This window comes from Alligator mississippiensis, chromosome 13, assembly GCF_030867095.1.
Source record: "Alligator mississippiensis isolate rAllMis1 chromosome 13, rAllMis1, whole genome shotgun sequence".
Classification (NCBI taxonomy): Eukaryota; Metazoa; Chordata; order Crocodylia; family Alligatoridae; genus Alligator; species Alligator mississippiensis.
In genome coordinates this window covers 1,883,699-1,903,390 of record NC_081836.1, presented here as the reverse complement: position 1 = coordinate 1,903,390, position 19,692 = coordinate 1,883,699, and the positions used below count along the sequence as shown (strand labels likewise).

The 19,692-nt window shown below is 56.7% G+C and overlaps 1 protein-coding gene across 5 annotated transcripts in view; it reads right to left on the bottom strand.

The window, feature by feature from the left end:
- Positions 1-5,371: 5,371 nt before the first annotated feature.
- The window catches only part of EPHA8 (EPH receptor A8), a 120,756-nt gene continuing 106,435 nt past the window's right edge, over positions 5,372-19,692 (bottom strand). For all 5 annotated transcript variants that reach the window (XM_059716221.1, XM_059716222.1, XM_019495293.2 and 2 more), the window contains 9 exons: positions 19,439-19,506; positions 18,675-18,800; positions 16,910-17,095; positions 15,410-15,471; positions 14,690-14,899; positions 11,231-11,380; positions 9,942-10,132; positions 8,906-9,061; positions 5,372-7,984 (listed from right to left, as the gene is read on the bottom strand). In XM_059716221.1, the coding sequence (XP_059572204.1) occupies positions 7,870-7,984; positions 8,906-9,061; positions 9,942-10,132; positions 11,231-11,380; positions 14,690-14,899; positions 15,410-15,471; positions 16,910-17,095; positions 18,675-18,800; positions 19,439-19,506 (1,264 nt within the window). In that variant the 3' untranslated portion in view covers positions 5,372-7,869. The remainder of the gene's footprint in view (positions 7,985-8,905; positions 9,062-9,941; positions 10,133-11,230; positions 11,381-14,689; positions 14,900-15,409; positions 15,472-16,909; positions 17,096-18,674; positions 18,801-19,438; positions 19,507-19,692) is intronic.

Genomic DNA, 19,692 nt, shown 5'->3' with positions numbered 1-19,692 from the left:
GAGCCAGCGGAGGGAGGGGAAGCGGCAGCCGCAGTCCTGGGAGGAGATCAAAGTGAAGGCGCTGCTTTGCGAGGGCAGAGAGTCAGCAGCCGGAGCTGTCAGCGCGGGCGCCGGGGGACGCGTCAACGCTCCTGGAGCTCTCGGAGGCCCGGAGTGAAAATCTCTCCGCTCAGCCACGTCCGTCCGTCCAGCTTGTCCCCCCGGGGCGGGCCTGTCTGACAGGCACTTTGCAGAGGGGAAAGGAGAGCCCTGGGCTTCCAGCATCCTTTTCCCTCCTGGCCTCCTGCAAGGCACGTGCTGGGCGTTTTAAAGAGGCTTGCTCTCCCCGGGGCGAGGGTCTCGGCAGCCGGGCTGCGATCTGCGTCGTGTGCCCACTGCCCCATGGCCACGCGGCCGCAGAGACCCAGCTAGTCACCTCCCAGCTCAGGGCTGCGATGGCTACCACCTCCCTCCCATGCCTCCGCCCCGAGTGGGGGTCACCTCCGTTACCTTCGCCGCCGCGCTATGCGCCCAGGCCCGGAGTTGCTCGGCGGCTGCGAGTCACCGCGTGTGTCCTTTCTTGCATCTGGCGCCTGGCTTTCCCTGGCTTGTCGGCTGGCGTTGACCGCTTGTCGCTGAAGTTTGCAGCCGCAAAGGGCCGGGTGACTCGGGTCTTGCATCCACGGGCCGCCCCTGCCCAAACGGAGAGGTCTGTGCACGCGCGGGGGCCTTAGCCAGACCCTCGGCCGTGTCTCCTCCAGTGGAGGATGCTCCCCGTGGTACATAACTAACCACTGCTCGCTTGCACCTAGCTTTACGTTTCTCCTGATTCTGCCGCTGTTCCTGTTTTGGCGTGGGGGTTCAATCCGTGGGCCCCCCACGCACCCTCAAAGCCACGTGTGGTCAGCTCACAGACGGACTCGGGAGGGCTCAGGGCCCCGGCGCCCCACCGCGAGAGGCTGGGATTTGCTTGCAGATAATCAAAAGGGCACGAAGTTACAAGCCACATCCCTGCTGGGATACGTGTAGCGGGGCCAAATAGCAAGCAAACCGTGCCTGTCGCCAGGACCAACTCCGAAGTGACACTGCAGCACTAATAGGATTATTGGGGGGATGAGAGAGAGAGGATGCTGTGGCAATAATACGGCTCCCTGCGTGTAAGTGGCATTTTTTTGGCACTTACATGGCTAAAAACCTGCCCGTGTGGATGTGCAGATGGAAGCAGAATCCACCATATCCCCAGGATAAGGACGGCTCCCCTGGATAAGGTTGTCCAGGACAGATGGTAACTGGCCTGGGTGTAGGCTAGGGGGTTGCGACTCTTCAGGGGTCGGTCTCGGTACAAACGATGAATCATGCCTGGTCTCGAATCCCTGTACTCCAGTGTATTACACTTCGCAGCTAGAGAGGGGGGAGCGATGTGTTGGGTCCGTCACTAAAGGGCGCGTGCGGGGCATCGACACCGGATACGCCTTGCCCGTCAGACCAGTGTTGCAGCCGTAGCCTGGGGGGATTTCTCTCGAGAAGGGGAGAGGGGACGATCCTGCCACCCACAAAGGGGCCATTGAAAACACGGCGACTAGAAGTGTGCGAAGGGAACGCGGAGGTTAGAAGTGTGCGAAGGTCTGTGCTTCTCGAGGGAGAGGAAAGTGTCTAAGAAACTAGACTCCATGCAAAGAAAGGCAGTGCAGAAGGGACCAGGGTCCTCAAAGGGCGCCGGCCCAATCCTGGAGAGAGCTCAGAAGTGGTGGCAACTGAGGAGGAAATGCCACGCGGGTATCTCGCCCCTTGCTCGGCTCTTATCCTGTTGATAAAGTCACGAACAGTGCTAGCAACTCTCTGCAACGCCGTGTCTGCTCGCTTCCACCGCCGTGCATGTCGCCGTGCGCCAGGGTGGAGGGCTGTGCAGGGGGTGCCCCTATGGTGGGGCGGATCGGTGCAGGGCAGGAGGCTTTCGACGCTGGTCTTGGAGCCTGGGCAGCGGGGTGCGGGGTCTGCTTTTGAAAGATGGAGTCTGTACCTGGGCACTGAGCCCAGGCCAAAGCGGAGGCAGCTCGTGTGCCGACATGGCCAGCATCTGTGGGGCAGGGGGTGGGAAAGGCTTAAACCCAGCTCCCCAGGAGTTCGGGCGCTCCCCAGCGGGTGCAGCGGACGTGGCTTGTCTGGTCTCGGCTCAGGAAGGGTGCACAGGCTATGGCACCCGTCTCTGCCGCTGGGTCTTCATTTGCAGCTCTTTCGTTGTGGTGTGTTTTTGAGCTGATGCCTCCAACGTGAGGAGCCAGGAGCAGCCGCTCAGGTCAGCAAAACTTCCAGAGGAGTTGGGGAAAAGCAGCAGGACTCCTTGCATCCCAGCAAGGCGGGGATGATCACGGGCCCCCAGCAAGGTACGGGGGCATTGATGCAAGACGGGCAGAGTTCACTGGGACACTCTGCTTGGGAGCAGATGGACGCAGGTGCAGGGCTTGCCCCAGCTGGACCACTGTCCGGGGCATCTGTTTGCTCAGCCTCTGTGCCACTGTAAGTGCTTTTGTGGCATCCCAACAGTGGCAGCCTCCGGGCCGCCCGTGCTGGCTGCAGGGGTGCGCAGAACTCCAGCTGCTGCTGGCCCAGATGTGGCCAGCCCCTGAGCGTGCTCCTCGTGCTGGGTGCCAGCTCCCAGGCAGCGTCACATCAAAGAATGCAGCCTTTTGTTTATTCCCCGTTTGAAGTTTGCTGCTAATTTGTTGGTATTCATGCAGCGGCGCGCGGCGCTCCTCTCCCCAAATAAATGCTCGTTGCATTGCTCTTAAATGACTGGAGACCTCCCATTTGAATCTTTTATTCATCGTCTTCTTGCAGCTCAGACACGGGGAAAACATGTAAATTCAAAACCTGCGAGAATTGAAAATTTCATAAGTGCTGCTGACCTCTCTCCGGCAGCACCGAGCGGGAGCGCAATAAAGGAATTCTAATGAGCCGCTCTTCCTTTTGATACCGCCGAGCCAGGAGCCCGGTGCTAAACGGGGGCTGCTGTCCTCACCGCGCCGCAGGCACGGGCAGAGCAGAGCCTTGCCCGCTTGGCTCTCCTCCTGGCGCGCAGCAGGAGCCAGCTTGCTGTCTGATACGCGCTCACCAGTGCCGGCACATCGGCAGCATGCTCACCTGTGCTGTGTGCGTTCCCATCTGCTTGCCTGTGCGCACACCTACTGCACGCTCACCTGCAAGGGCCCGTGTTCTCTTGCATACGCATCGGCGCCGAGTGCTTGCGCACGCACTCAGGATGTACAGCCTGCCCTACTGTGTGCTTGTGTGTCACGCACATGTGCACCAACCCTGAGCATGCTGGAGCACGGTCACAAGTGCTCAGGAAGTGCAATAAGCTCCCTTTCTCCCGTGCATCCTTGAACACACACGTGTGCCCATGCACATGCTCCCATACATGCATGAGACATGCACGCAGCCTTTTGTACCTGCCCATGCACATGCGTGCACACCTGCTTGCTCACCCACAAACAGTGTCAGACTGCCTTGCTGTGCAAATCCACGTTGACTTTTATTCCAGGCTCTTGTCTGTGTTTGGGAAGGGCATGGGGCTGCTCTGGCTCGTGCCTACCATGGGACAGAATAGCCCCATTGTTGCAGAAGCTGCCCGTGGGGAGCTGCAGATAGAAATGTGGGAATTAAGGAGTGAGCAGAGCTCAGGTGCTTCCGGGTGAGATACTTCAGGGCTGTGAAGAGAATAATACTGGAGCTATTCACTGAGAAGCGTCCGCCTGCCTTGGTGTTAGTGAAGTGAAAAGACTTGTTTTTCCCCAGGGCTGGGCCCTAAAATGACAAGCATGCGCAGGAGTTTTAAAGAAACCTCTCTCTGGTGCTGGGGGTCGGGTGCGAGTGGCTCCTGGGGGACGGCAAAGCAGAGAGAGGCTCGGTGGAGGGGGTCTCAAGCGGCTGGGTCTCTGGCTAATGTTGGGGGGGTTGGGACTCCCCGTTTACAAGCTGCTGTGCAAAGTTTGGTGGTTTGTCACATCATCACGTTACAGGGCATGCCGGCCGTTGCAACGAGCGGTGTCTTGCATCAAAGACAGCGAGGTGCCGCTGCCCGAGGCAGACCCGTCGGACTGAATCCACAGCCGGCCCGTTGTGGGGGCCTGGGTAGCACGACTCCACCCCGACGGCTGCTGCTTCAATGGGGGTGGCCCCAGTCCAGCAGCCGTCCACGCAAGGCTTTGGCAACCTCAAAGTTGCCCGTGATTTTCTAGAAGGTAAATGCCTGCGTCCTGAATAACAGCTGCCTCTAGTGCTGCACCCGGTGGGCACTGGGGCCAAAAAGGCTAATGTAGACACAGCCCTGTTGGATGCAGGGAGTGGAAATCCTTGTAGCAGTTTGGCTCAGAAAGCTCCCTAACCCCTTGGTCCCAAAAGCACTGTGCCTGGTTTGACAGGCACGGAGGCGGTTGTGAGCCTTTCTCGGTTTACACCGGGCCGCGACGTTCCCGGCGGCTGAAAAACAACCCAGGGCATCGCGCCGCGGAGTCGCATCCCGAGCCCAGAATCGCCCGAGGCTCTCTTCTGTTTCAAGACCGGGAAGAGTTGGTGATTTTAAACTTCCAGGCTGGACAAGAATAGCAAGCTGCCAATGCCCTTGATGAGCTCGGCAGCTAGGACTTGCCTCTGCAGTGACTTACGACACAGATGCGACTTAAGCAAAATTTCAAAGGCCATTAGGTTTGTGGCATGAGATTTTTAACCGCTTAACTGTTAAAGCATCAACTATTGGTGGGGATTCACTTTGATATCTGCTCATTCTGAGTACTTTTCTTGGCCATGCTGCGATGCGTACCAGTGAAGGAGGAGTGCGGTGTGGGCTAGCGTTGCTTGGCAGGTGGGGCTGAGGTGTGACTATCAGACAGGAATTATAGCACTAATTTGGCAGAGATTGCAATCCGTTAACGTCACCCACAAAGTGTATTTGACCCTAGAATGAGCTCATAGAAATGATGCACAGGTAGCATTTGCACACACGTGTGTGTGTGTGTGTGTGTGCGCGCACATGTGTGTGCGAAACTGCGACGAGTGACTGCACTAGACCTACCATGCTGCTCTGAAGTCCTGATCTGCAATTGCAAAACACCTGAAAGATGCTGAAGGCACGCAGGGCTTGTGGTATTAATGATCTACTCCAGTTTGATTTGGGCAGATGCACGAGTCCAGGGGGCTTGTTGTACCAGCGGTCAAGGCCAGGGCAGTGGGCACACCCACCTGCCTCCCGCACAGGGCTCTGCCCCCTCCCTCGGCCATGGGTGCTTGGGCAGATCCCCTTGGCACCCATGGCCGGAGGGAGGAGGTAGCAAAAGAGCCTCGCAGCCCTGTGCTGCTTACACCAGTTAGTTAAGAAGAGACTGTGGACGGCTGCTGGGAAGAAAGAGTTTTATTGTCCAGGAGAAGGTGCAGACTCCAAACAGAAAAGAAAGGGAAGGAAAAGGGGAGACAAGGACCGTCCAGCAACCCCTGTCCTCGCTAAGGACCATCATCTGACAGCTTCCCACCCCTCCAACAACCCCCAGAGACACCCCCATTACTCCTCGGGTGGCCAGCCCCAGAGACCACCCAGTCCCCCCACTCCCAGGGGCCAGGACCTACCGCCACCCTGTGTCCCAGAGGCGGTCAAGCAAAGCTTGTGCCTCTGGCAGCCGCATCTCACCCACCAGCTCCCAAGTCTGACGAGCTGGGGCTATGCAGCAGTATCCTTCCCTTGGGCTTGCTTGGTGCTGCAGCTGGTGGCAGGCCCAGCCAGGCCCAGCCTGGGGGGATCCCGTGGCAGCAGGAGGGATGCTCTGCACGTCTCCAATGACGGCCTGACCGCAGTTTGCTCGCGAAATGGCCCCGGGATCGCTGCGTGGGTCCGAGGAGGGGGAAGCCGAGGGGAAGGTGAATAAAACAACACATTGCATCTGTCCCTCGTTACAAAGAGCTTCCATAGGAAGAAATAGAAAGAGAGTGCCTGATCTATAGTCATAGGGAGAACCGAGGTGTGTATGCCCTGTATAGAAAGCTAAACCTGGCCTGGAAGAGCCGGTTTAGCAAGGATTATTGCAGTCTGGAAATGGCTTTAACCCCTCCCCTGACATCCAGCCACTCTCCAGGTCACTAGTGCTGCCAGGAGAAGGTGGGCTCGGGCCAGCTTCTGCGTCAGTTAGCCTGGTGTGAATGCAGAGTAACCCCGTGGAAAGGAACGGGGTGACACTGGATTCACTCTGCCGCCGCCACAACCAGAATCTAGCCCTTCCTTTGACCCGCCCGGGGCCTCAAACCCAAGCAGCCGCTGTGTTGTGCGCAGCGCTTCTCCCCTGCCCGGCGGAGAGGGGTTTCTCCGTGCCTCGTGCCGCGTGTTGCTAGAAGAGGCGGTACAGCTTGTTCAGCCTCGTGGTTGGTTTGCTGTGCTTTGAGACCATTTTTGCTTATCTAAAGTAATAAAAGAGTTATGAACGTGGTAGAAAAATCATATTTACACCCACAAGAGACACCGGGAGCGGGGGGCCTGCTGTCCTTCCCCGTCCATTTCTATATTGCTTCCGCTTCAGTGTTCAGCTCGGGGCCTCTGACAGATCCAGTGCATTTGCCTGTTGTCTTCCCATGTCCTCAGCGCACGACTAGGGATGCTTGCCCGCTGGGGAGCACTGCAGGGATCCCCTCCTTCCTTCCTCCCAGGGAACACCGGGCTCACAGCAAGGAAGGGCTCCTTCTCGGTCTCATACCGATCAACTGGAGCGGTCACAGCCCGCTGGCATGACAGCCCCGGACAAAGCCTGGTGTGCAGCAATGGAGAGGATCCCTGAGCGAGCAGAGCCTCTGCCCAGGCTGCAGGGATTGTGCATTTGCAGCCGGGAGCATTGCAAGGAGAGATGCTGCTCCTGGACTCTCCCCAGGGCAGCTGCACCCAAGGATACCCAGCCGGGCCCTGTTCGGAGGCAGGCAGGTCGGCTCTGGGAAGCTCTTGGTTTTGTAGGTCCATAGATGAACAAACTAGAGTTTGAGAGGGATCTGTCTGGCCCTGAAGACAACACACCACTGCTGCGTGCAGACGGGTGCTGCCGCGGCGGGAGCCGGGTCTCTGTTCCCGACTGGCTGCAGGGTTTGCAAGCAGGAGAGGAGCAAGCTGCTCTGTTGCAATGGGGAAACCCTGAGCTTGTGGCCCCAAGAAACATGCCCTCCCCTGGGCTCGAGGCACCTGCTCAGGCCTCAGGTTTCACTGCTGGTGGATTTAAGAAGTGGTCACTGTCTAGCTGGCTTTGGGGTCTCTTGGGGCCTCTCCTGCTTCCCACGGGGCCGTAACGCGTGGTCAGCTTAAGTCCCCGGTGTGGTTTGATGCCACTGGAGATGGCGCCCTGAGCTCAGGCTGGGCAGAGCTGAGGGGGAGGCTGGAAGCCCTGGATACAATCACACGGTGTTGGCAGCGGTGGCCAGCTTCCTTTGTCCCGGGGCGGCCCGGGGAGGGCTCCGGCGTCCAGCCGCATCTCCAGGCATGCAAGGCTTTCTTCACCTCAGCTCAGTGCACTTGCAGCGAGTCGCTATGCACTGAAGAGATTTGGCCCGTGGCTCCCGCTATTGCTTTCAGTCACTGCAGGGCACAGGGAAGCACCCTGCCACATAACTGGCCTGCCTGAGCAGCTTTCCTATACAGCCCGTGCTGCAAGCCCCAGCCCGGCAGGGGCACAGTGGAGGAAGGGGCAGGAAGCGGCAAACTTCCACCTTCCTCTGGAGCTTGGATCCCAGGAAAGATGAGGAAAGCCACGTGGGTCTGCGGCTCTAGCGTGATGCCTCTTGCTGCAGCAGTGCCGGGCCGTGCTCACCGCTCCCCTGCCCTCCCGCCAGTGTAAGTGCTTTAGGAACGCCGGCGGCCGGGCTCCGGGTCTAGAGATCCCGCCTGCGTCCGTTCGTGTTCAGCAGCTGCGACCGCATGAGCTGGATGCTGCTCAGGATCTTCTTCTGGTGGCCCATGGGGGCGATGCCCAGGCTGCGAACGTCCCTGCGAAAACAGAGGCCCATCAGAGACGGCGCTCTCCAGCGACCGGGCACCGGGCTCCAGGCGTCCCCGGATCGGCTCGGTGCCCTGCCTCCGTTTCAGGGACTGATCGGCTGTCGTTCTCTATGGCACACCTTGGTCCCATGACAGCCCCGGCGGGAGAGGGAGGCAGAAGGGGAAATAGCTCCTGGCAGGCTAATAGCAGGCAACAGTGATGCTCTAAAATTGGATTCCCTCTCCGTGAGGTGTCCTCAGATAGCCCCGTCAGATGGACAGGCAGCCCCCTCCACCAAACAGCTTCTCTGGTGCGTCTGGGCGGCTCTGACTGGCAGCAGCTCACACTGACTTCCTTGCAGCCTGACAGTGGCCAAGCTCCAGCCGTGCGGGCTCCTGCCTTGCCCGTCTCAATCCACTCCCTACAGCAGGCTCTCGCCATACTTGCACCCCGATCCTCTGCTCACAAGCGACAGAAAGTGAGCTGCCTCCAGGTTTGCCCGGCACACCAGAGCCTGTTGGTACCCAAGCCAGGGCACCCCTGTGCCCAGTGCTCCCTTGCCTTCTGGACACAAATAAGCTCTGGTAAGCTAAGGCAAGGTTGCTCCTAGCCCCTGCGCAGATGCACAGCGGTAAGGGGCTGTGGACAGAAGTCACGTGGCTTCCTATGAGGAACCCTCCAGGACATCTCGGGGCTTGTGTGATCTTAAAAACACGGGGCTTCAGAGCCCCTTGGCTTGTTCTGCCAGCTGAGGAAATGCCCCCCGTAGTCCTAGCCTGACAACTGTGCAGGAGCCTGCTGGGCTGCTGTCGAGTGACCGCACCAGCCCTTTATTGCCCACATGCCAGCCAGGCCTGAGCCTCACTGTTAAGCTTGCCAGCTCTAGCGAGCACAGACGGCTGCAGGCCGTGGGACGGGGTAATACTCACTCGATGCCCATTCGCATCACCATCCCCAGGGAGGAGTACCCAGCCATAGCAAAGTTCTCCCGGTAGCGCCCCAGCCTGATGGACTCCAGCCAGTCCTCCACTGTCCCACAGCGCGTGAAGTCAAAGATGCCTCTGTCGAAGGGCGTCTGGGTGAAGCTAGAAGACAAGGAGAAAAGCCATCAGCTCAGCTGCTGAGAGAGAGTGGGCTCAGGGCATGGAGTCAAGCTAATGGAAAATCGGGCAAAGGATTCCCGCAGTCGGGTTGTAGAGCTGCTGCTGGCAGCCCGAAGCCCAGAGACTTGGATTCCCTCGTGCAGAAAGACCTGCGACATCCAAAGTGAAGGCCTGAGCCAGCAAGGATAGAAAGGCAGAGGGAGTGCAAAAAGGACATGCCTATTTGCAGTGATCAACCCTGTGTGTGTGTGTGTGGATGTGCCCATATTATTGGGTGTGCACAGCTGGGCCCCAGGTTGTGGGATGCAAGGTGCACGCGTGTGTGTGCAAAGCCAGGTGTGTGAAGGGCAGGCTCCTTGTCAGCTCAGCTACTCTAGGCATTAAGTAGCCTGTTTCCAAATGCACGCTGTGTCCTGCTGGTGTTAGCCTCCCAGTGAAAGTGGTACTTTGGACCTCACTGGGGTAGCCGAGAGAGCTAACGCAGCTCATTGTGGCTACGAAGAGGACAGCACTAGCCTTATGCTTTGGCTTGGAGAGATGTTTTAGGCGCATCTTGGTAGTTATGATCTATCCCTTCATCCTTGTGCTGTGAGCAGTTGTAGCTGAAAGCCTCTCACTGGTCCGTGGTAGCTGTGAACTACCCGATTTAGCCAAGGTGTATGTTCTGGCTTTGGCCTGGAGGCTCTCGCCATCAATTGTGGCCAGAGTTAATGAAGGAGAAGCCACTGTTGCCAGATACTGGCTAGCCGAGAGGCTCCCCAGTTCTCTGCGACTATGAAAACCAGCTGGGGTGAGCTCTGTTTGGGCCAAATCACCTGGCCTGGCTCACGGAGGGTGCAGCAGAGGCCTGCCCGGCTCTTACCGGTTCACCGTAGCCGTGCATTTCAGGTTCTCTGGGTTGCGGATGAGCTTGTCCAGGATGCTGACGATCTGCGAGAAGCGAGGTCTCTCGCTGCGGTCTTTCTGCCAGCAGTCCAGCATGAGCTGGTGCAAGGCTGTGGGGCAGCCCATGGGAGCAGGCAGGCGGTAGCCCTCTTCGACGGAGTTAATGACCTGGAAGGAAGGCTTGCTCTTAGTTAGGAGCGGGAGCACCCGCGGCATTGATGCCTGGGCCCCTGCGCTCATCTCAGAGGCCTGTGAAGCCAGCTGCCAGCTACTCTGACAACCAGGTGCAGAAAGCAGGCGGAGCAGGTACTCTGCAGTGGGATGCGGGTTGGGCTGGGTGCAGCTCAGGCCCCTGCTCCATCACAGCCCTTCAGTAAAGCAAGCGACTGAAGAAAGGCAGCAAGCCAGGGACGGGATCTGCTTACAAGCAGGGACCACAGGACACAGGCAGTGGCATCAGGGTGTTTTCTGTACGTGTCCCTCTGAACACACCACTGACTAGATAGATATTTGCCCCCACCTTGCTCCAGTCCCTCCCTTCATGAGGTCCCCACCACAGTCCCATCAACAGGACACGGGTGGCAAAGCTGACACAAAGCAAATCAAAGCTAAAACGCACCTTCCTCCACAACCTGCTCAGACTACGGGCTCTCATGGCAAGGGTTATCTTTCACCTGTTTGCACCGTATCTGAACCACGAGCCTCCTTCTCATGGGGCCTTCATGCAGTCTCCCAATAAACTGGCTGGATGAATCAATTAAGGGCCATGCAGAATACTTAGCCCAGGGCTTTCTGCAGCAGTTGTTTCACAGGGGCAGAGCTAAAGTGGTGGGGCCAGCACGGCCCTAAACCGGCAGAAATCCTTTCATGCAGGGGGGAGCGCGGCAAGATGAGATGCCCGGTCCTGGGGTGCGGGCCCGCACTGGCAGCAATGTCTGCAGACGTGCATCCCAATACCAGACGCTCCAGGACAAAGCTGCACGCTGTGCACAGCTGTTCGAGACCGCAGGAAGACCCCGGGCTAGAGACACCTCGGGAGGCAGCTCTGCTGTGGGCTGTAACCAGTGTGGGCCATGCAATAATTTGAAGTGTGGCAAGACCACAGTGGCAGCCACAGCACAGAGGGACCTGCACGCGACGTGCAGGAGGAAGAGCTGCCCCCGCATTTGCCTTCCCAGCCCTACGACGTGGAGAGCTGCCCTGGGAAGAGCTAGGAGGGAAGCCCGGGGCAGGGGCTGGTCCAGGACGTCTGCCTGGCTCACGTACGTCTCTGTTGGTCATGTTCCAGTACGGGCGCTCGCCGTAGGCCAGCACCTCCCACATGACGATGCCGTAGCTCCACACGTCGCTGGCGGAGGAAAACTTGCGGTAGGTGATGGCCTCGGGGGCTGTCCAGCGAATGGGGATCTTTCCACCCTGAAACATCAAAGAAACCCTGCCTGAAGCTGCCATCTGGCACAAGGGCCCATGGAAAATCAGGCTCCCAGACAGCTCCTGCTCTCCATCTCTCTCTCAGCATCCCTCTCCAAGGGATGCCCAGGTGATGGAGATCAAACTTGCAGCTGCTAAGAATACACACTATGAACTGGGAACACACAATATGAACTGGAAACACATACTACGAACTGGGAACACACACTATGAACTGGAATTGGAGCAGTTCGCACCTGAAATAAGCAGACCCAGGGTCTGAGGGGGCTTTCTCAGTTCCCTCTTGACAGTGGCCTAGGAAAGACAGTGCCTCTGCCCCCTCGAATAACACACAGGCTGTTTTCTGGTTCAGTGACCAGCTACACAAGCACTGAAGGGCTTGAATATAAATTGTCTCATTACCTTTCACTAGGTCTGGGAGTCCTCAAATTGGAAAGTGCATTCAGATATTCTTCCCTCCTTCAAATGATCAGCCATGTCGTCTCCTGGGCAAGACTGGACCCCACAAATGGCCAAAGGTAGGGAAGCTAGCACAGACCAGATGCCTCGTCTCCACTACATCACCCAGGCCAGGCCAGCGAGGCTTAGCTACAAGACATGCTGGGGGTCATCAGCTCGGACAAGCTGAGGAGGTGGCAAGCATGGATGGTGTCAATCAGAAGATGACCACGAGCCACGCACGTGATGTGGTTGCAAAACAGATGCATGGATCGTAGGATGGAGCAGGCAAAACATCTCAAGCAGACATGGGGCAGGATCAGTGTTGAGGTGCTGGAGAGATCACTGGGGACGGCAGTTCTGGCCACCCCCGGTCAGGAAATGCCCCGGGCAGGGGGTCGGACTCGATGATCTAACAGGTCCCTTCTGACCCTAAAATCTACGAAATCTATGAAATGGGAATTCCAGCTGGAACAGGGACAGGGAAGAGACAGCAGGACAATTAGTGAAATGGTGATGTTTTTATGGGGAAAAACATATGCTCCTGCAGGAGTCAGCAGGGGAAATGACCTGCTTACCGGGGTAATCTAGTCGTTTGTTTTTAATTCCACTTTCCTGTCCCCGTCTCTGTGCTGCTTCAAAGAGGACGCAGGCAGCTGTGCTCGGGGGGGACGGAGCAAGACGTAACAGGCTCGCCCTGGCCCAGAGGAGAGTCCTGCCACTCGCGCATGGGTCGTGACTCCATTTCCTTGCCCACGACTGCATTTGCTCCTGTTCGTAATCCCCACTACGCCACTGATTTTTCCCCAATAGCTCACTGTCGACTCACGGGCAGCTTGCGGTTCACACAAACCACCGGGGCCTTTCTGCAGCACTGCAGCCTGGCCCGTCGTTCCCCGATTTGTGTTTGTGCATGTGATTATCCCAGTTTCCTGGCAGGACTTGGCACTTTAGCCTTACCGAATTCAATCCTATTTCAGACCCTTTCTCCAATGGATCAAGGTCCATTGCCTTTCCTCGATGGGGTTTGCAACCCCACCCAGCTGGGGTCCTCCTCAAATTGCCTTAGTGAGCCCTCACTTTCATTCTCCCAGTCATGAATAAAACTATTAAACAGCATCGAGCACCCAGCAATGCTAAATGACATCTGTCAGTTTATGGCCCACTCCCACAGCTTTGTAAAAGCTCTCTGTAAACTCTTCTCCATTAGCTTTGGGTTTGACTGCCCAGAAATATGTTGTGTCAGCGCCAGACTTTGCCTTCTTGTCATTTATTCCCTTTTCCAGATCATTTGTGAATATGTTGAACAGCACAAGGCCCAGCACAGACCCATGGGGGACCCCACTGCAGCACAGGTCCAGGGTCTGCACTGGTCGCCTTCTGCCCGTGGGAAGAAAAGCTCGCGACACTGAAGTCTCTCAGCAGGGTTACAAGAAACAGTATGCTGGCGGTCAAGAAACCAGCTTGACATTTCTCTTCCATTCGCTGTGAAGTCCTTAACATTGATGTGGGACTTACAGTGCTCCTTCTAGGGGCCTGGCTCTCAGTATCTCCACGGCTGTGCGGGTCCTGAGGTTAGCTCCCAGCGGCGGCTGCTGGGTGCACAACTTTGTCATGATGAACACGAGCACAGGGAAGCAATGTCTTTGGCTTGCAAGTCTCAGTTGGCAGAGCCAGGTGAAGCTGAATCCATCTTGCTTGGGGATGGGCTGTCCAGAACCGGAGCTAACAGCCAGTTAACTGGCTCTAAAGATCTGGTGGAAGATCTACTAGTCCTGATACAAAGCGAGTGCTTGATATAAAGATCTACTAGTCCTGATATAAAGATCTACTAGTCCTGATACAAAGCAAGTGCTTGATATAAAGATCTACTAGTCCTGATACAAAGCGAGTGCTGATAGAAAGCAAAGTTACTGCACTGTGGTACACTTAAGTTGAGTAAGGGTATCTTTATAGCTGCTTGCTAGCATTACCTGACCTATCTAGGTTCGAGCTAGCTCGGAGATATCTACACGACACTGCAGCCATGTACTGTAAGCACCAGTTCTTGAGCAGAGGTTAAATGTCCCAGTCTCTGATCCCCTCTCTTGAGTGAGTTTCCCTTCTGTTTGAGACAGCCCAAATACTGAGACACTGTACCTAGGAGATGCCTCAGAGGTAGCTCAGGTGATCTAAAGTTTTCTTTCGTAGTCACCCTCACACTGAATCCGGCAAAGACATCAAAAGAAACACGTCCACTGACAGCTGGAAACCCACAAAATGAAGCTACTGCTCGCGAGGCTTGTTCTGGTGATCTCACAGACACCAGCATCAGGCTGGGTTTTGATCCTGCCAGGGAACCTTAACGGGGGTCCTGCTGATTCACCGAGACAGACGTGACTTCTTGTGTGACCTTGGTACAAATGAGGCTGGGCTGAGCCTCAGGGGCAGAGGATACAGGGCATTTGCTGAGCCAGGCTGGGGGAAGAGCAGCACAATGGGCTGGATGTGATCTTTGCTATCCTACTGTGATTTTCTTTGGTGTCCTTGTTAAAATTGCTACCTTTGGACTTAATTTCAGTACCAATCTGTTTGCACTATACTCTGCAGAGAAGGCTGTGTAAAAAATGCAGGATTGTAGCATTAGTTAACCAAATCATTCGCTTTCAAATGATTTATAATGGTGTAAAGGCATCCCTAGTTCCTGGTACTGGCACAAGGAGGCGAAGTGAGGAGAGTTTCTTGCTCTCACCATATCTTGCGTGTCTGATTTCTATACCTGACCGTCCTGCTGCAGCCTGGACTGAAACACGGGTCTTTGCAACCAGTACAACGAGAGAGACAGTGAGCACCAGGCCAGGCGAGCAAAGGACGTACCGTAGTCGTGTAGGCAGCATCAGGATCATCCTCGAGGATCCGCGACAGGCCGAAGTCGGACACTTTGCAGACCAGGTTGCTGTTCACGAGGATGTTGCGTGCTGCCAGGTCCCGGTGCACATAGCCCAGGTCAGCGAGGTATCTCATGCCAGCACCGATGCCTCGCAGTATGCCCACCAGCTGGATGATGTTGAACTGCCCGTCGTGTTTCTGGAGACAACACAACCCAGGCATTATTTGGGGCTTCTCGCTGGGTCTCCAGCGGGCACCGAGTCGGCTCGGCGACTTGGATTCTGCTCACACTCCTGTGTCAGAGAGGGCGAGCTCTGCCCTCATTAACCTGACTCGCTAAGCTCACCTATTCTGGTCAGGAAGACCCTGATGTGCCTCTGTAAACCCAGACACTTCTTAGTGCATGTCTCCCCAGGCCAGACCGACTGAAGGAGGGATTAGTGCTCCTGTCACACCTGACCCCTTCCTCCTGGGTTCCTGTACAGCAAACCCGAGTCGCCCTGCCTCCTTGACTGCGATGCTCCCGGGGGAGCCGGCCGGGAAGCTTTGGAGCTAGTGTTTCCTGCAGAGGTAAGAGCTCAATCGCCGCTTTTACTCAGAGGTCACAGTGGTCAGGAGGCTGCAGAGTATAGATCAGCCTGTTCTTCCTCCTCATCAGTCACTCAGCCCTCAGGAATGTGCAGTGAATAAAAATACAGAGCTCCTTACCCGGAGAAAGGAATCCAGTGAGCCGTTCTCCATGTATTCGGTCACAATCATTACCAATTTGCCTACAGAAGACAAGAGAGGTCACGTTAATAGAGAAGTCACCTTTCTCTGGGAGCCCCTGCCCCAGCTGTGCGCAGAGAAGGACGCACGCCCCAGGCCAGCGGAGCAACCTCTGTACTCCTTGGCCTTGCATGGATTCAGGGAGGTCCTGTCCCGGGGCTGAGAGGGACCCACACAATTGTGTGGCTGTGGCAGGAACGCATCAAGCTGGGAGCCTCTCGACAGGCACCATTGATGGTGCTAAGTCAGTCCCATTGTCTAAATGAAATTTGCATCCTATTACCATAATGCTTTGCATTACAATGGGCTTGTAAAAACTAAGACTTCAAATTACAATTCAGTACATACAGCCTTTACATTTAAAAATGAATGCTAATGGGTAGCACCTCTCCTACCGCAGTCTCCCCGATCCGGGGCACTGGGGTGCGGGCAGAACGGGCTGGGGGAACGCGGCATGTCAAGCAGGTTGTGCTGCAAAGGACGCCGAGTCGTGTTTCACCTCCGTGGAGTGAATGGCTAAACCTCCCTGCCCCCAACAACCAGCAGCCTCCTGCCAGTGGTTTGAGCCAGGAATAGACAGTTCTCTTCTCTAATGGAGTTGGAAGGGGAAGGAGAAAAGCAGCAGCTTGTCCTGCGAGTGACAAGCTGTCTCCCTCTGAAGATGCTAATGGGGAACGTCAAAAGGAAAGAAAGCTGCTGGGCTGAGGAGCAGGTTCCCAGAGCTGGGAGACGAGAGCCCAGCTTCGGACCAAGCTGCCGAGGCCTCCTGGCCGTGTTAACGGCCGGGGGCACGTCAGAAAAATCTCCTGGGCATCAGACCCGGGCAAAGCCAAAGGAGCTGTGGCAGCATCGGGGCAAGGTTCATCCATGCCCTCCTGCCTCCCAGCTCCCATCCTGCTCCCCAACAAGGGCCCTCTAGGAATGACAGAGCAGTGTTGTGTCCTTGGCAGATGCCACGCTGCTTGTCTGATGTGGCCGCTTGCCCCCAGGGACGTGGCCTGAGCCCTCCCCACACTGAACCGTAAGCCCAAGGATCCTGGCCGTGCTTTGCATCCCGGCTGCATCCCTAAGTCTCCTCCGCAGCTCCCGCCAGGTGCGATATTGCCAAGACCTATCCCAAACCTTTGTGGGCGACGCAGTGTGCAGGGAGGTGGCTGCCAGGCAGGTGAATGTCTGCAGGCTGCACAGACCAGCTTGCCGCTGCGTGCATTGCATGGGGGAGCTTTGGGGAGGAAAAGAGCTAGGAAAATGCAAGGCCCGTGAGTGACGATGGCACGGGCAGCAGGAGATGCAGAACACATCTGCAGGGAGCTCTCTGCCGGGTCTGGGATGTGAAACCTTTCCTTGAGGCACCCTGTGCTCAGATTGCATCCCATGATCTCCCAAGCACCCTACACCGCCTATGAGACTTTGTCAATTCGCTGCAAGCCAGCCACGTACTCCTCGTCACGACACCCTCCAGGTGGATGACGTTGGGGTGGTCGAACTGCGCCATGATGCTGGCCTCGCTCAGGAAGTCCCGTCTCTGCTTCTCCGTGTAACCGGCTTTCAGAGCTTTGATGGCCACAGGAATCTCCCTCTTGCCCGGCAGTTTCAGACGCCCGTAGCAGACCTCCCCAGACTCTCCTGCAAAGCAAGAGGAGACAAACCAAAGGGGCTCAGCTCCCAGCAGCATGTTGGCACTCCAGGCTGAACCAAAGCCAGCAGCCAGGAGGCCTGTTTCCTGGACACAACAGAAAGCCTGCGGCATGGCATTACCCATCCTGGGGCCTCGTTTGTAAAGTGCTTGGGGACTGATGATGGCAGGCATATTGGGCCATTATCATTTGGGGATTTCCTATTTGACTTACAGCCCGGCAGAAGGCGGGATGGATGCCAGAGAGCAGGGCTGCAAGCGTCTTCCAGCCTGCGCCTTCCCTGAAAGCTCTGGGCCCTCTCCTTCGGGAGGCTCGAGGCAGTGGAAAGGGACCCAGACTCTGTGCGGCTATAGGATATCTTGGCCCAAATCCTATTTCACCCGCAGGCTTCTGAGTGCTACTTGTGCATCTAAATGTAGGAGAAGGAAGAGGTGCTGTCTGCCACGTAGGCAGATTTTAGATCCTGTCCTCCTGCATGACTAGACTTTTCCTTCCAAGCATGCTCAGAAGGAACTGGCTGTGGCCACTTCTGTTAGTGGTGATCTTATTCTGCCTTATTCACTGAATCATAGCAAAGTTGGGCTGGAAGGGAGCTCCAACCCTATCCACTCCAGCCCCCTGTCAGAGGCAGGATCATCCCTGCCCAAAACATCCATAAGTCCTTGTCCAACGGACTCCTAAAATTACCCCATCAGCCCCGTCACAAGGTACAAGGCTCAAAGAAATCAAGAGCCCCGTAACCTGCCGTCAGTCCTGCAGCTGTGAGGGATGTTAAAATGCACCTGAGAGCACCAAGAAAGAGGGCAAGGTTGTGCCTGGAGCCCTTGCACACGTGCAAACTGTGCACACATCCTTGAAACAGTGCCAGTGCAAACACAGGCAGAGTGGCTGCCTGACAGAAGAAGCCTCCATCCTCACCCAGTGCCTCGTAGTCACGACACTTGCACCTCAGCTCCAGGCCACCCTCAGCCAGAGGGGCTTGAAATCCCAGGGCAGTGCCCCAGCTAACCACTGGGCTACGGGCCAGGCAGGGCAATGCCTCCTGTCCAAGATGAGCCAGCAGGCTGCCAAGAGCAGAGGAGATATGGGGGCAGGAGAAGCCTGGCACTAGGGCTCAGTGGTAGTGCCTTGAAAAGGAGTCCATTTTAGGGTCCAGTCCTTGGTGCTGCCCCCCAGGGTGTGTTTAATGGCCCCTGGATAAAACAGATGGTGCCTATTGCTGCCCCACAGCCACCCTCCCTATCTTTTTTTCCTCCAGCTAGAGACTTACGTCGAGCTATGAACTGTCAGGGTTACATTTCTGAAACCGAACTCGTGGTGCCCGTGCTGCCGTGCCACCAGCCCAGCTGCCCTGAGTCACACCAGTGCGGCATCTAATGGTTTGTTTCTTGTCTTAAAAAAGACCTTTTGTGCTCAGAAACCCACAGAGTGGGTGAAGCTAAGTGAAATCTCCAGCATTTCACTTAGCCCCTTGCCTCCGCCGAGCCCTGTACACCTCTGTCATGGGACCAGATCAGGTTTCCTACGACAGGTCCGAGGGTGCGATGGACACAGAGCCAGAGACTCACCAGACCCGATGATCTTCTCGATCTTAATCCGGGAGGCCTCGATCTCTCGTGTGAATTCGTGCACGGCCTGGCAGGGGTCCTCGTAGGTGTGGGGGTCCACGTAGAACTTGGACTCGGGGAACTTCACTGTTCAAATCCAAAGGGGAAAGAAACGGTGAGATCCGTCAAGCAGCAATGGCACCTGGGAGCTGGGGAGGCAGCAGGGATCCCAGGCCCAACAGTGGAGATGGCCAGGAGAAGGAAGAGCTACTCGCTGGCTCTTCAGAGCAGTGCAAAGGAGATGCTCCCATCACCCAATCTCCCATCAGTAGACTCCCTTGTGAAAATGCAGACTTCCTCAGAAAGGCCCATGGAGTTTGGATACCCCGGGAGCCTGGGAAACCATGCAGGGTCTAGAGAGACTCTCCCAGAGCCCCCCACCTTGGGCAGCAAGAGCAGCTGACCCTAAACACAGCTCCATAAGCACCCGGGTCTTCCCCACCGGGCACCGGTACCTGCACCTCCTTCTGCCAGCCTGTCACTATGCAAGCCACAGACCCCAGTGCAGACACGTACTGACGACAGTGCTCTCACAGTCTTCCCACCCAGCTGGCTTATCCAGGCTCTGGGTAATAAGGGCTTGTTGAATGCCGGTTCCCAGCAAACCACCCCTGCGGTGCTGGGAGGAAATAAATCCAGCAGAAGCTTCTGCCCCATTAATTTCTATCAAGCCGGCGCTTCTCCGTGCAGCACAGTGAGCAGAGCGGAGCCGGGCGTGCACCTACCCTGGCCGTTCTGATAGTGCATCTTCTCCTCATCCGAGTCCTGGAAGGCTTTGCTGTAACCACAGTGCCTGGCCGGGAGACACAAGAGCAAGAGGGAAGGGGCCTGTTAAGCCAGTACAGGGGACACGCAGGGTGGAGCGCAGTGGGTTTCCGGAGAGGACCACCCTGAAGCCGGATGCAGGAGCAGGGGGTCACAGGTGGGAGCTGAGCTGGAGCCGAGATGCTCCCTGTACACACTGCTGAGAGCTGGGCTG